This window comes from Mobula birostris, chromosome 17 (assembly GCF_030028105.1).
Source record: "Mobula birostris isolate sMobBir1 chromosome 17, sMobBir1.hap1, whole genome shotgun sequence".
NCBI lineage: Eukaryota > Metazoa > Chordata > Chondrichthyes > Myliobatiformes > Myliobatidae > Mobula > Mobula birostris.
Genome location: NC_092386.1, coordinates 55,649,303 through 55,666,327, shown reverse-complemented (window position 1 = coordinate 55,666,327; position 17,025 = coordinate 55,649,303). Strand labels below are relative to the sequence as shown.

Sequence of the window (17,025 nt, the reverse complement as noted above, 5' to 3'; positions counted from 1 at the left end):
GCCTAATAATTATGCAAAGGTTCTCAAATCATTAATATTTATAAGTACAGATGCAAGAGGCAGAGAGTCATGAGATATCAAATAGTAAACATTTTAAGTGACTATCAGAAAAAATGCACATTTATAGTGAAAATATACTTAGACTAATACTGAGTACTTCAATACAAATGAACATAAATAGCATGGAATACAATCCTTCTCATTAACACTTGTCTCTCCAAATTTATCTGAATAAGTATAATAGTTGAACAGATATTATTTGCCTATATCTTTACAGTTTAAAATCCACATTAATCCATATTGACTTGACATTTGTTTTAATGAAGGATCCATTTGCTGTTTGCAGTTTTTTTTAAGTTTGAATTGAAAAAACCAACGAGATTCTTATGCAAATAATACAAATCTCTCAGCCCAAAAATCAAAAGATCAATGAAAATAAATCAAAACTTTGTCTGGTACCAAAAAAGAAAGCAGCAAACTGCCTCCAATGCAGAATTATGAAAAAAAAACACCAACAAATACATCTCCAACAGGATTCAAGCTAAATTAGGCAGTGTAAAAACAGGAAGTTGGCTCACAGCCACTGAACAAGCAGCATCCAAATTAAAATACAATCATATAACTCCATACACGCAGATCGAAATTTGCAACAGATTTTACGAATACATCTTCTAATCAAATATTTCATTCTCTACTTTTAAAGAAAGTCATGAATACTAGTAAAGGCACATTTGAAAGAGAAAAGACCAACAATTCAGAACTGCTGCCAGTCATTCCTCATGAAAAACAGTGGTTCCTTGTAGTACTTTCATTCTGGTAACCATCATGTCACCTTCTACACATTTATTTTAAACTTGTATTAAGGGCAAAAAAAAAGGCACTTCATTATCAAAAACCTTCGACAGTGAAGTAGTACAACTAACAAGCATCCAATATGTATTCCAAATTACCATTAGTCTCCTCATTCTTTCTTTCTCAATCCTCTCAGTTTCCTTCTTCTGCTCACGTTCAGTATTGGCATGCCAAGTACCAATTGCCCTGGAAAGCTTCTGAATTTTCCCTGTAACTGAACGATGATATTCCTTGAAGTCTTTTGCATGCTGCAATATGCTGTTGAGATATTCCTAAAACAAGTATCATAAAAAAAAAAGTCAGAAGATTGAGGCAAATGTCAATTGCATCTCAACTAAAATACAAGACTAGCTGCAAAATCCAAGTGGCACCAAATTAAAAATGATCTGCTAATGCAAGCCTCATGCTTCAGAGTAAAAGGAAATTTTGTCAATATCCCCTACTCTTTCAATAATGAACTGGAGTTTCCAGGTTCAATTCCCGCCACAATCTGTAATGAGTTTGTATGTTCTTGACCGCAAGTGGTTTCTCTGGTTTCCTCCCACATTCTAAAGACATGAAGTTAGGGTTAGAGAGCTATGGATACGCTATGTTGGCACCAGAAGCATGGCAACACTTGCGGGCTGCCACACAAACTCTACTAATTTGATTTGATGCAAAACAAGGCATTTCAATGTATGCTTTAAATGTACAGTTCCAGGAAAAAGTTTCCAAACCCTTTACATCTATCTGGTTTTCTGAATTACTCATAAAATGTGGCTTAATCTTCATTTAACTCACAATAACTGACAAACACAATATGTCTAATTGTACTTTTCATGTCTTTATTGAACACATTATTTAATCATTCACAGTCCAGGCTGGAAAAGGTCTGTGAACCCTTGCATTTAATAACTGGTAGAACCTCCTTTAGCAGCAATAACTTCCAAACTTTTCCTGTAGCTACTGATCAGACTTGCACAACGGTGAGGACAAATTTTACACCATTCCTCCATACAAAATTGTTTCAGTTCATCAATATTTCTGGGATACCTTGCATAAGCAGCCATCTTCAGGTCATGCCACAGCATCTTAATTGGATTAAGGTCTGTACTCTGACTTGGCCATTCCAAAACACAAATTTTCTTCTTTTTAAACCACTCTGTTGTTGATTTACTCTGTGTTTCAGATCATGATCTTGTTGTATCATTCAACTTCTATTAAACTTCAGACAACGAACCACCGCCCTGACATTCTCCTGCAAAATGTCTTTTGAATTCATTGTTCCCTCAACAATCGCAAGCTGTCCAGGCCCTGAGGCCACAAAGCAGCTCCAAACCATGATGCTCCTTCCACCATGTTTCACAGCTGGGATGAAGTTTTGGGGTTGGTGTGCATTTTCCCTCCAAACATATCGGTGTGCATTTCTGCCAAAAAGTTCAACTTCTGTCTCATCTGTCCACAGAACATTGTCCCTGAAGCATTGTGGAACATCCAGGTGGTCTTTTGCAAACTTGAGATATGCAGCATGCAGCAATGTGTTTTTTTTTTTGGGGAGCAGTAGTTTTCTCCAAGATGTCCTTCTATGAAAACCACTCTTGTTCAGTGTTTTTCTTAAAGTGGACACCTGAACAGAGTCTTTAGCAAGTTCTAGAGATTTCGACAGGTCTTTGGCTGTTGCCCCTGGGTTCTTTTTCATCACTTTCAGCATTGGACATTGTGCTCTTGGTATGACCTTTGCAGGACTCCCACATCTAGGGAGAGTAGCAGCAGCAGCACTGAATTTCCGCCATTTGTAGACAATTTCTCTTCCTGTGGACTGATGAACACTCAGGTCTTTAGAAATGCTTTTGTAGGCTTTTTAAATGCATCTCTACAATTCTTCTAAGGTTCTTTAAAAGTTGTTTTGATTTAGGCATAGTGCACATAAACAGATCTTTCTTGAGAAGAGCAGGCTCTGTCAGCAATCTGACTGTGTGTCTTTTTCATATGGCAGGGCACCTCTACAACCCACACCTCCAATCTCATCTCATTGATTGGAACACCTGACTCCAAATAGCTTTTCTAGAAGGAATTACTCCAGAGGTTCACAAACTTGTTTTGAATCTAGACTGATTGTTTAAGTGATGTACTCAGTATTGACGAGAAGTAGTACAATTGCTTGTGTATTATTAGCTTAGGGATATTGTGCTCATCTATTATTGTGACTTAGATGAAGATCAGACCACATTTTTTGAGTAATTAGTGCAGAAAACCAGGTAATTGCAAACGGCTCACAAACTTTTTCCTGCAACTGTATATGTGACAAATAAAGGCAATCCTTAAATAAAGAGCAAGTTTTTCTGCCATTCAAGCTACTCTGGCATTTAGTACAGTCATGGCCATTTAACTAGCATCCCCACCAACTCTTGGGATCCTGGCCTCCTGACTCCTTAAAGTGATACTGAGAAACTCTGGTCTATGCATCACGACCACGGAAACCTTGTATAATTGTGAGATGATTCACTTTTTCTGCCAAACTATTTGCTTACTGCCCCATCTGTGGGAACTACAAGCTCCCCCATATTGATCTCATCAGTTACTTTAAAATGCACAATAATGAAATGCATTCAAAGTCATCCTTGACCTGAGAGAATGCTTAAGAAAACCAATGATATTCCTGAAATTTCACTGTGTTGAAATTTATATGACTTGGTTTCTTGGTATTAAGAATAATTAATTTAACAGATTCAGTACTGGATTATTAAATGGAATATTCATCTTTAGTTGGCAAATTTATTATGCACAGCAAATTAATATTACAAAAAAAAGAAAGGCACAAAGAGATAAAGCATTGCCCAAATTATCACCTAAATACCATAGTAAAGCCTAATGCTAACATCAGATCTATTTCAGTAACTTAAATTATTTATTCCTGCAACCTTTCACGTAGAGTTGCACGTCAAACATATTCTGATATTTCTTGATGCATCTTGCATAGACTATAACTACAATTATACGAATTCTTACATCCTGCAAATATTCACGTAAATAAAATTTACAAAGCAGACACATTACATATCATTGCAGTGGTTCACCAAACACAAATTCTATGGGTTTGTGTCAGAGTAGTTATTAATAAATCACAGCAACGCTACTCTGCAAATTTTCTCTTCAATGCAAATCTAGCAGCATAGATCCCACTGAAGTTATTCCACAACTTTTTAATTTTACAAAAATGAATCCAAATTGCACAGCTTTAAAAATTATTTGCATACCTGATGTTTTTGCCTGCGCTTGCGTTCTTGTTCAATCTTTTGCTGCTTCTCCAATTTCTCTGTGATACGAGCCTCTCTTAATGACTGCCTTTTACTTCGTTTATAGGCTTTCACATTCAGTGCTGTCTCCAGAGTTGTATCACGGCGCATGCAAGCAACTACTTCTTGCCTTAGCTGCAGTTTAAAAATGGTAAACAAGTTAAAAATGTTTTCATTGCAAAATTATTAAAGTCCAGTTACAGTTTCATTTACACCTTCTGCAGTTCCAGCATTTAGTCAATAGGAAAATACGAAATGGTTCAAGTTTTTGACATGAAATTGAACAAGAATACAAATATACTTGAATAACAATAATAAAGATATAGGTGAACAATTACTTTTTAAAAAATCCCAATTTTGAAAATAACGATAAATTCTATCTGGAGAAAAAAAAATACATATATAGATGGATCCCTTAACTTTACAAACTGTGAAATAGCACACAAGAGGAAAAGTTCATGAATATAAACAAATACAGAAAGTGAAGGAGCCAACAAAAAAAAAATCATCAGCCAAAAATGTTAATTTGATTCACTTTGGCACAGATCTTGTCCGGAATGAATTTCTAATTTCTAACACTCGCTGTTTTGTTTGTTTTTATTCATCACTAATTTAGGCTGGGTGAGATTGGGTCCAATTCTAGACACAACTTTTCAGGAAGGACGTCTAGCTCTTACTGGGGTTGAAGAAGAGAATTATTAGAATGATACAAGGGATGTGGGAACTTAATTACAAGGACATATTAGAGCATATGGAGCAATACATGCAGTAATACAGAGCCAAGTAATCCCTCAAATGATGGATTCGATTGGAACCCTGGAAGTAAGTGTGTACACATACAAAAAAAAACTAATGGGATCAAAGGCTTTAAATGTTGGGACCCAGCAGATGAGTGCCAAAGATAATTTAGCCTTTCTTTATAAAGACGTTCATGTCTACTGAATTTATCACTCATATTCATTTCTTCATGAGTTCAACTATATCAAAGAACCAGACCAGTCATTTCAACTCAGTCCATGTCAAGTAACAGCTGACAGTACTCGATTCCATGAAAATTATGGGATCAATGTGCATCCTGGCTGTAGAACTGAAGACATTTGCTTCACAACTAGCATTCTCTCTATTCAATCTCTAGTGACTATGATAGTGCTAGCATCTGCAAACAAAAGGCAGAAATGTGACATACTCTCCTTTTGACTGGATGAGTGCAGCTTTTAATACTCAAAAAGTGCATCACCATCCGGATTATTTTCCTGACTGATTTGCGTCCAAGTCACCACCCGTAATATTCATTTTCTTTCCCCAATGGTGCACAGCGGTTACTTTCTTTCTTAATCCTACAAAAATTGTACCATTAATTCCTCACTGGGCTATCTCAACAGCATCCTCATAATCTCCAACCTCTACCAAAATGGCCAAGGCCTTCAGGTGAACGGGAACACCATCATTTGCTTACTCTCCAAGTTGTTCACCATCCTTATTTAAAAATACATTACTGTTTCTTCGTCATCACTGGGTTTAAATTCCAGAACTTGCTTCCCGCCAATACTGTCAAAGCACTTTCATAAAAAAGCACCACAGAAGTTAAAGGTTCAGATCACAATCAACTTCAAGAGTAGAGATGTGCAATTAATGTTGAGTTGCTTGTGATGTCCATATCCCAAATAATTAAAACATTAAGAAACCAGAAATATGGCTTTTAAAAAACATGTATTTTTGTTTATGAAGGGTATTAAAAAGTATTGGATTAATAGCTATATGGACAGGAAAGGAATGGAGGGTAATGGGCTGAGATGAGTTATTAATTTCAAACTTTCTGCATTATCGCTCAAAGATTTGAACTACACATGCACGTAACTAAGGACAGCTGTATAACTCATCTCTTTCTACCTTAGGCCATGAACTTATTAATCACCCCTGCTGTGGACCACTTTCTGGAGGTCCAAGACACCAACTTCTATAAAGAAGGGATCCGTATGCTCCACGACCGCTGGACTAAGTGCGTAAATGTAGGAGGGGACTATGTTGAAAGATAATTGTGAAGTTAACTCCTTCTACCTTAGGCCACAAACTTATCAATCACCCCTCATATAGTCTGCCATGTTGGTGGAAATGTAGCCATCTGTAATTCATGTGACTTCAGTAGATCTCTTCTGAAGAATATGAAAGAAACAATGAATTTTCAAGACAATCTGGTGTTGATTTATTTGTATGATTTAATTATTAACAGTAGCTTTCATTTTATTTGTCCAGATTTATTTGAAGAAAAAAAAACAAGACATAGGTAAATATGGAGGATTATATGATTGAAATCGCCGTGCAGCTAAAGAAATCAGGCGTCATCAGTTGAATAAAATTCCCTTCTGGTTCATCATTCTATAATCCTAACATATACCAACCTGTCTTTGGAAGTTGAGCAGGCGAAGAGCTTTTAATTCAACAGTAGCTTTATTGCGCAAATCCGGTGGTAAAGAACCAGGTAAGTTTTCAAGCTCTTGAATACGATGTGCAATTCGAGCCTGAAGTCTTTGAGACAAGAAATATATCATTGTAATAGCATGCAATTTAAGTGCAAACAGCTCATATTTTCATGATCAAAATCAAAGATTATTTTGAAAAATTATATTCTTGAAGTTATTGTTAATATGATTCAACTGTATAGAATGACTTAATACACAAGCATGCAAACAGGGGTTCAGTCTGAGCTAATGTTTATGCACCAGCTGACTCGTTTCCTATTATATCCACCTTATTATGACTTCCCAGTATATCTTATTACTCCCCTTGGGACTCCCCACTGAACACTCATTTTGTCTGAATCTGAAAACATCAATTTATTTTTAATCGTTTTTTATTCTTCAATCTCTCAATGCTGCTTTCGGAGGTTCCCATTTGCTTCAAAGGACGACAACCATACCAGTGTCCAAGAGCAGAGTGAGCTGCCTCAATGACTATCGTTCAGTTGCACTTACATCTACTGTGAAGTGCTTTGAGAGGTTGGTCATAGCCAGAATCAAATCCTGCCTAAGGACCTGGACCTGCTGCAGTTTGCCTATCAGAACAATAGGCAGATGCAATCTCTCTAGTTCTCCACTTGGCCTTGGATCATCTGGACAATAGTAGTACCTACATCAGGCTATTGTTTATTGATTATAGCTCAGCATTCAACACAATGATACCCCCCAGTTCTAATCAACAAGCTCAAAAATCTCTGCACTTCTTTCTGCAACTAGATCCTTGACTTCCCCACCTGGATAACTCTGTTTGGATCGGAAATAAAATCTTCTCCTCGCTGACCATCAATACTTGCCTAAAGGATGCGTGCTTAGACCACTGCTCTACTCTCTCTACACTCATGACTGTGTGGCTAGGCACAGCTCAAATGCCATCTATAAATTTGCCAATGGCAACTATTGTTGGCAGAATTTCAGATGGTGAGGAAGAGGCATACAGCAGAGAGACTGATTAGCTAGTTGAGCGGTGTTGCAACTACAATCTTGTACTCAACATCATGGACCAAGAAGTTGATTGTGGACTTCAGGAAGGGGAAGTCAAGGGTACACACTCAAGTCCTCAGAAGGATCAGCAGTGTAAGGAGTGAGCAGCTTTAAGTTCTTGGATGTCAACATCCCTGAATATCTAACCTGGGTTCAACACATTGATGGAATTATAAAGAAGGCATATATTTCATCAGGAGTTTCAGGACTCTTGGCATGTTTCTACAGGTGTACCATGGAGAACATTTTAACTGGTTGCATCACTGTCTGGTATGGAGGGGACACCGCAAAGGATCGGAAAAAAGCTGCAGAAAGCTTTAAACTCAGCCAGCTCAATCATAAGCATTAGCATCCTCAGCATCGAGGACACCTTCAAAAGTCTATGCCTCAAGATGGCAGCCCCCATCACCCTCTTCTAAATGCTACCTTCAAGTAGGAAGTACGTGAGCCTGAGGACACACTCAATGTTTCAGAAGCAGCTTCTTCCCCTCTGCTATCAGATTTCTGAATGGACAATGAACACTACCTCACTATTTATGCATGCTCTCTTTTTACTACTTAAGTAGTTATATATATTTATTATTGTTATTTATAGTTTTTTAAATTATGTATTGAAATATACTGCTGCTGTAAAACAACAAATTTCACACAACACGTTAGAGATATTAAACCCGATTCTGATTACAGTGAAAATATAATCAGTGATTTTAAAAAAATCTTATTTTTCCATAGGATTCATTACTAACAAGCTTCTATTGAAGTTTCCTAATTATGACCATCAACTAGAACCACTATGGCCATCCACATCAACCTTGTCTAAATTCATAAAATTAAAAAAACTCTTCCATTACCTCCAAGTTCCCTTTCCTTAAAGAAATTCTGCAATCTACAAACTCAATTGCTACAAGGCCTCATCTGTGGTACATTCCTTCTAAAGCTTTATCTTAGCATGAATTTATCACAATTAATTCTTTATTACAAGCAGAACAATCAAAGATTGATTTTGTCTTCTGAAATTTCAACCATAAATGATGATGACATTGAAGATAAAAGGACTTTGGAAATATAGATAAAAATCAAGAAATCCAAATAATTAGTAAAGCCATTTAAAAAACCAAAAGATATTTTAGCAAGCTTTTTATTTCTGATGTACAGACTAAACTAATATTTCTTCTCTAATCCAGTAAACTCAGCCAGCATTTGACAAAAATTACAAAGTGCTTATTAAGTGTTCAACAGTTATGGAATCTGTAATCAAAACCTTCCCAAGGTATTTGTACCACTATTCATATTAGCAAGGTTTTAACGGCTAATTTTTCAGACCAGCTACGATGAAATATTAAACTTGGAGATGTACAGAATTTGTGCTTTATTCACAAGATACAGCCATAAGAGATTGCTGTTACCGCAGAGTGAGAAAATACAAATTTTAGTATTAACAGTTGACCTCACCTGTACTCTCGTTCTTGAAGAATTTCAACAGGATCCAGCCCTTGTGGTTTCTGGATGGGTGTTATACGGTTTTGCTTCTGATGAAGTTGGATAGTTGGGGAAGGCTGGACAACAGATTGTTGTGGCAATGATGCCCCAGGGCCAGACGGAGTTGTCTGCACAGCTGGTGCAGGAGAAGGTCTTCCACAAGTAGCTTGAGTAGGTATTTTTTGAGAAGCATTTGGAATTCCCATTTCATTAACTTGACCTATAATTTTTCCACAAAGACAAATGAAAAATAGGGTTTATTACTTTGCATTCCTATTTCATTATCATAGTGCAAAGTATAAAATCTATAAATATCAGATTTATATTCAAATTTCTCAGTGAGAGATTAAAACAATGCATTAATTGGCTCTTATGCAGAAGAAGGAAAGTAATGGGGGTGGGGGAGTTTGCACAGCGAGTGTATCAAAGTTATATATGTCATTTAGCATCACAGTATTGGAAATCTGTAGTAGTCAATAGACCAAACATTCAAATCCTTTAACCTAGGATAGCATAAATGTAAAAAGAATGTCTTAATGCACAGGAAGAGTTTAAATTCAACACACCCAAAATGTTAGAACTCAGGTGGTCAGGCAGCACCTATAGAAGTGAATAACCAGTCGACATTTTAGACCAAGACACCTCATCAGGACCAAGAGTTTAGTTTTTTAGTTGAAATTTATAATGCGTGATAATTTGTTTTTATAAATTTAGCAATTTCATTGGACCAGTGAACACTAATGGACTAAGTTAATGGCAAGGTCAATTGTGAAGGTTAGTAGTGGGTAGAAAGAGGAAAGGAAAACAAAAGGAAGGAGTCACCACAATAAAACTTGTGCATTCCAGTTTGTACAGTCCCTCCTGGTTAGTAAAATTCACTTAATGAATATTCACTACAACCAAGGCCAGAACACATTTCGAGATCATCTTTCAAACACAGCTCATGAAAACTAGAAACATTAAACATTTTTGGTTTGACTCTGGCATATGAGCAAGGTATATAAAATGGGGGAGAAAGCTCTTAAGCAATGGTCAATTGATGAACAAAAAATTTCAAAACAAAGATTGGATTTCATTTACTACATCTTTCCTGGGAAAAGACTGTTCACTTTAATCAATTTTTATCTTACTATATCCATGACAACTGGTTCCTGCAAAATAAGTTTAATGTACTTTTTTTTCCATAAAAGGCTTCTTTAGGAACTATAGACCTGCAATCAAGTCATACCAAAGTATACATTCTTATAAAGTTTGAACGTCTCATGATTTTCTAAAGAAATTATGTCAATCTAATCACTAATGTCAAAATCATCTTCAAACAAAAACATGCAACTATTAAGACTTAGTTAACTGTAAATATTTAAATTTCACTTTGATTCAGTGATGGAACAGCTATTCTTCCACCACAAAATCAGTTCATCACCATATACTATAGTTCCTTAAATGCAGTTGTACAATCAGAAATGAGACAAACAGAAGTAAATGGCTGATTTTTAAAACTGAAGCTGTCAACATACCAAGATGGTCTTACAACCAATAGCACAGAAAGTATTAAATCATTAATTTGATGGTTATTTACCTTCTGTCCAGGGCTTATGAACATTAGGCATATGTCCTGGCATCATTTGTGAGGGTCCAACAGCCTGACCAGCCATTGAATGCATGCCTATACCTAAAAGTTAGGAAAATTTAACATCCCTTATCAAATCAAACCAAATGACCAAAATCTACATTTTAAAATACAATTTATGAAAACAAAACATAATCAAAGACTGGCAAACAACTAATGTGCAAAAGATAAATATGCAAATTTAAAAAAAATGTAACACTGAGACCATCAGCTGTAGAATGCTTGAAAGTATGTAGATTGTGAAATCAGTTCAGAGTTGAAATAAGTAAAGTTATCCCCATTTGTTCAGTAGCCTGATTGTTGTAGGGTAATAATTATTTCTGAACCTGGTGGTGTGGGACACAAGGCTCCTATACCCCTTCCAGCTGTCATAGCAAGAAGGAAGCATGGACTGGATGATAGGGGTCCTTGATGGATGCTGCTTTCTGGCAGCGGTCTTTGTAAATATGCTCAATGGTGGGGAGGAGTTTACTCCCCACCATGGACTGGGTTGCATCTACCACTTTCCATGCCTGGGCATTAGTGTTTCCATACCAGATCGTGATGCAATCAATCACGATACTCTCCACTGTACATCTACAGAAGTTTGTCAAAGTTTTAGATGACAAAGTTTTAGTTGAATCTACACAAACTTCTAAGAAAGAAGGGGCACTGTTGTGCCTTCTTTGTGATGGCACTTGTGCTGAACCCAGGACAGATACTCTGAAATGATAACATCAAGAAATTTAAAGTTACTGATCCTTCAACCTCCAGTTCCCTGAATGAGGTGTGGCTCATGAACTTCCAGCTTCTTCCTCCTATAGTCAATAATTAGCTCTTTGGCTTTGCTAATGTTGAGCGAGAGGTGGTTGTTGTGGCCACATTAACCAGGTTTTCAATCTCCTTCCTATATGCAATTTGTCTCCACCTTTGATTTAGCTAACAACAGTTGCGTTGTCACTAAACTTAAATATGACACAACTTAAGTATTAACTATACAATAAAAAGTATAAAGTGAGGAGTGCTAAGCACACAGCTTTGTGGTGCAACTGTGCTGATGGCGATTGTGGTGGAGATCATGTTGCCGATTCATACTGACTGGCGTCTGCAAGTGAGGAAATAGAGGATCCAGCTGCACAAGGAAATATCAAAGCCTAGATATTGGAACTCAGTGATCAGTTTCGAGGGGATGAGCTGTCGTCAATACACCCTGATACATGCATCTTCATTGTCTAGCCGTTCAAAAATTGAGTAAAGAGCCAATAACCTTGCATCTGCTGTTGAACTGTTATTATGATAAGCAAATTGGAGCAGATCCACTTCCCTCCTTAGGCAGGAGTTGATATGCCTCATGACCAACCTCCCAAAGCACTTCACCACTGTGGATGTAAGTGCTACTGGACAATAGTCGTTGAGGCAAGTTACCACCCTCTTCTTGGGCACCGGTATTGTCTGCTTGAAACAGGCAAGCACCTCAGACATCTGAAACACGAGGTTGAAAATGCCTGTAAACACTCCACCCAGTTGATTAGCACAGGTCTTCAGTACTCGGTCAGGTATGGTGTCTAGGCCAGGTGCTTTCCGTGGGTTCATCCTCCTGAAGGATGCTCTCACGTTGACTTGAGAGACTGAATTCACACAGGGTTATCAGGGGCTGTGGGGGTTTATGAAGATGCCTCCACGTTTCTGTTGGTCAAAGTGAGCAGAAAAGACATTGAGCTCATCTGTTGTCATTTACGTTACTTGGTTTTGCTTTGTAAGAGGTGATGGTATTCGAGCCCTGTCACAGCTGTCAATCATCCTTCTGTGATTCAAGTTTGATCTGTGACTGCCACATGGCATACAAGATGGTTTTCTAGAGTTCATACCTGTAATTCTTGTACCTTTTTGGATTGCAAGTCCTGAATTCACCAATCTAGCCCCCAGCAGATTACTGAACTCTTGGTTCATTCAATGCTTCTGGCTAAGAAGATTGAATGATTTTGTGGGGCCACACTTGTCCACAAGTGTCTTTATAAGAACTATGAGAACCAATGCTCTTCTGCCTCCTGTGACCACCTCCTTGTTTGTTGTCCTTACCTCTGGTGCTTTGCTCTTTAGTTTCGGCCAGGAAGACAACAATCTGATGATTAGGTTTCCCAAAATGCAGTTGCGGGATAGAATAGTATGCACCCTTGTTGGTAGGTTAACAGTTGTCAAGTGTCTTGGTACCTCTATTGCTGCATGCGATGTGATGATGGTAACTGGGCAAATTTCCTCGAACTAGCCTGATTGAAGTCCCAGGCATAGATGTGAAAAGTGTCAGGGTAGGTCATTTTTGTTTATTAATCATGGCTCTCAATACACGGAGTGCTTGCTTGATATCTACCTTTGGCGGTATGTAAACTTGCAGTTAGGATCGCAGCAGAGAACTCTCTTGGTAAGTAGGATGTTTGGCACTTAATCATTAGATGCTCCAGGTCAGTAGAACAAGATTGAGAGAAGACCGCTCAATGAATTTATCATGAAGCAGTTGCCACTTCTTTTACCCTTTCCTGATGTTGCCACCTGGCCCATCTGGTGAGTTGAAAACTCCTCGGGCTGCAGTGCTATATAAAGAGTGTGAGGGGTAAGCCACGCCTTATTGAAAGCATAGCAATCCCTCATTTCCATCCAATAAAGCAATCTTGCTGAGATAGTCCTCTCTCTTGTTCTCCAGTGACTGTACATTGGCCAGGAGGGTGTCAGGTACCGATGGTCATTTTGCCTGTTGTTTCAGTCTGGCTTCAAGTCCACTCCATCATGCTCACTTTGTATGGCGTTCATAAGTCTGCTTCCAGGTTCCACTGTGCATTACTGAGAGTCAAGTTTCTTAGAGTTCTTCAGAAGATCATAAAATCACTAATGCATTTAGACAGTTCAAAAATCTGTTTCTTAAAGTGAAATTACAATCTGCAGATTCCAACAACAGCAGTTCAGAAGATGAATAGCTTTGTCTTCAGTTCAGAGGATGTACACTCTGGCCACTTCATTAGGTGCCTCCTATACCTAGTAAGTCGCCACTAAGTTTATGTCTGTGGTCCATCCACTTCGAGATTTGACGTGCTGTGTATTCAGAGATGCTCTTCTGCACATCATTGTTGTAACATGTAGTTATTCAAGTTATTGGCGCCTTCTGTCAGTTTAAGCCAGGCTGGCCATTCTCCTCTGAGCTGTCTCATCAACAAGGTGTTTTCGCTTAAAGAACAGCTGCTCACTCAATGTTCTTTGTTTTTTTGCACCAGTCTCTGTAAACTCTAGAAACTATTCTGTGTGAAATTCCCAGGATATCAGTCGTTTCTGAGATACTCAAACCAACCATTCCATGGTCAAAGTCATTTGATCACATTTCTTCCCATTTTGATGCTTGGTTTCAATAACTGAAACTCCTGACCATGTCTGCATGCTTTTAGGCATTTGAGCTGCTGCCACATGATTGGCTAATTAGATAGCTGCATTAATAAGTAGGTGTACCTAATAAAGTGGCCACTGTGTATATCTAATAGTTTTGTGAGCTGCCTGCAAAATATTGCCAATGCCATCTTATATAATGACAGATAAGGAAAAGTATGCATGTGCAGGACCGTACTGCATAGAGCAGGACATTATTAAACAGGTACTAGGGATAGTTAATTGAGAACAGCTGCTTTTGGGCAGGTACACATCTGAGATGTGGACTGCTTACAGGAAGAGTATGTTCTGGTAAGAAAGAAGGATAAGGATGGCATGGTGAAGGAATCCTGGATGTCAAAAGAGGTGATGAATTTAGTCAAGAAGAAAAAGGAAGCACATTTAAAGTTCAGGAAGTGAAAATCTAGGAAAAAATCAACAGGAGAATTAGGAGATCCTGGAGGGGCCATGAAAAGTCCTTCCCAAGTAGGATTAAAAATAGTCCCAAGGCATTCTATACACATAGTACATCAAGAGCAAGAGGGTAAGTAGGGAAAGGATAGGACCCCGATATTGAAGGAACCTTGCGCTTGGAAGCAGAAGATGTGACAAGGTCCTAAATGGGTACTTTGTGTATTTACCAAACAGAGGATGTGGAGGCTAATGAGATCAACGTACAGAGCGCTATATGCTAGGGCATTTTTCAGATAACAAAAAAAGTAGCATTGGGTCTCATAAAGAACATTGAAGATACATTGTCAAGGCCCAAGTTGTTGGCAGGCAAGATCCTGGAGAACTGGTGAGTTGCTAATCTTGTTCTGTTATTCAAGAAAGGAAACAGGGATAATCCTGAAAACCATAGACTAGTGAGTTTCACATCAGTGGGAGGGAAGTTATCAGAAAGGATTCTTAGAGATAGGATTTACAAGTGTAACCCTCAGGTTTGGCTAGCGGCTTAATCTGGGGGAAGACAGCCTCCGGCCCGGCCAAACTTGAGAAATCTTGTTTGGATGGATGTAGTGTGACGATTCCCCTGTTGAAAATCAGTACCATGAAATAACGAACAGTATACAATACGCAATTGAACAACTGAGCTTTATAATTCTTAATTTGATTATAGGTTTAGTAAAGAAACAAAAGGGCCCATTCTCATGACAGTCTAATGCGCAACAGTGGAGCTCACGGTTCCTTCCATTCGTTCCCCAACAACCTCCTCCAAGCTTCGCCGACCCTCGGACCCCTCGTTCCAAGTCCGCTCCGCCCAGTGGTCTACCAACTCTCTCCACTTGCGTCTTCTCGCTTCACCTCTTGCCGACAAAAGATCACGAATACCTTCTCTCAGACCCCCCCAAAAACAACAACATGCCTCTCATTGGATGGCACACATTCCAAAGTCCCCGTTATCGCTAGTCATAAACCAAACATTGCTGCTACAGAGAAACCATTACATTAGCAGTGAAACCTTACAGCGCGTTACACAAGCATTTAGAAAATCATGGCCTAATTAGAGACAGTCTACACAGCTTATTGTAGGACAAGTCATGTTTTACTAACTTGATTGAGATTTTGATTGAGGTGTTGGAAGCTAGAGCTCTGGATGTTGTCTACATGGATTTAAGAAAGGTAGCTAGCAAGGTCTCTCGTGGTAGGCTCAGGCAGAAAAGTGTACTTCGGCCATTTGAATTTCGAATCAGCTGACATGATCCAAAATAATATACATGCAGGATGTGACAGATGCTCTACTTGCTTTACACCTATGACCGTGTGGCCAAGTACAGCTCTAACACCACGTACAAGTTTGCTGATGACACCACTGGTGTGGGGGTGGGGGGGGGGGGGGAATGAATCAAGATACAGGACCGAGATTGAAAACTTAGTTAAGTGGTGACATAACTTCTCAATATCAGTAAGACCAAGAAACTGATTGTAGACTTCAGGAGAGGGAAGCCAGAGGTCCAGGATCAGAGGATCAAAGGTGGAGAGGGTCAGTAACTTTAAATTCCTGGGTGTCACCATCTCAGAAAACCTGTCCTGGACTCGTCATATAAATATAATTATGAAGAAAGCATGACAGCACCTCTTTTTCCTCAGGAGTCTGTGGAAATTTGGCAAGTCATCAGAAACCTTGGCAAACCTATAGGGGTGTGCTGCATTATGGCCTGGTATGAGAACACCAAAGCCTTTGAGTGGGAAATCCTACAAAAGGTAGTGGATTCGGCCCAGTACATCACAGGTAAAACCCTCTCAACCATCGGGTACATCTACATGAAACATTGTCATTGGAAATCAGCATCCATTATCAAAAATCCTCACCACCCAGGTCATGCTCTTTTTTTTTTATTGCTGCCATCAGGTAGAAAGTACAAGTGCCTCAGGATCTGCACCACCACATTCATGAACAGTTACTACCCCTCAACCATCAGGCTCTTAAACCAGAGGGAATAACTACACTCATTTAAGGACTCTTAATCTTGTAATTCATGCTCGTGAATATTGCTATTTGTTTGTATGTGCATTTACAGTTTGTCGTCCACTGATCCTGTTTACAGTACTGTTCTATAGATTTGCGAAGTAAGTCCGCAGAAAATGAATCTCGAGATTGTATTTTGTGACATACATGTACTCTAATAAAATTTTACTTTGACTTCAAAAAAATGATCCCAATTCCAAGAACCACATAATACAACACCACAAAAACCCAACTGTTGAAGGCTTCAAGGACCATGCTTAGCTTTTTCCTGTGAAACAGTTTATCAACTGAGGAATCCAAATATACAAGATCCAGCCCATTTTGCAAAACCAGATCATTCTGGACTGGGCCTCTACCCAAAATCACCACCTGCAATAACCTAACCAGAAATGCAGGACCAGCCAAATTGACAATCCGTACAAGAGCATTAACAAT

General features: G+C 38.5%; 1 protein-coding gene across 4 annotated transcripts in view; it reads right to left on the bottom strand.

Moving 5' to 3' along the window:
• Positions 1–17,025, bottom strand: part of smarca2 (SWI/SNF related BAF chromatin remodeling complex subunit ATPase 2) — a 128,007-nt gene that overhangs the window by 76,720 nt on the left and 34,262 nt on the right. For all 4 annotated transcript variants that reach the window (XM_072281744.1, XM_072281747.1, XM_072281746.1 and 1 more), the window contains exons 5-9: positions 10,683–10,775; positions 9,077–9,323; positions 6,527–6,653; positions 4,089–4,262; positions 951–1,124 (exon numbers count right to left, since the gene is read on the bottom strand). In XM_072281744.1, the coding sequence (XP_072137845.1) occupies positions 951–1,124; positions 4,089–4,262; positions 6,527–6,653; positions 9,077–9,323; positions 10,683–10,775 (815 nt within the window). The remainder of the gene's footprint in view (positions 1–950; positions 1,125–4,088; positions 4,263–6,526; positions 6,654–9,076; positions 9,324–10,682; positions 10,776–17,025) is intronic.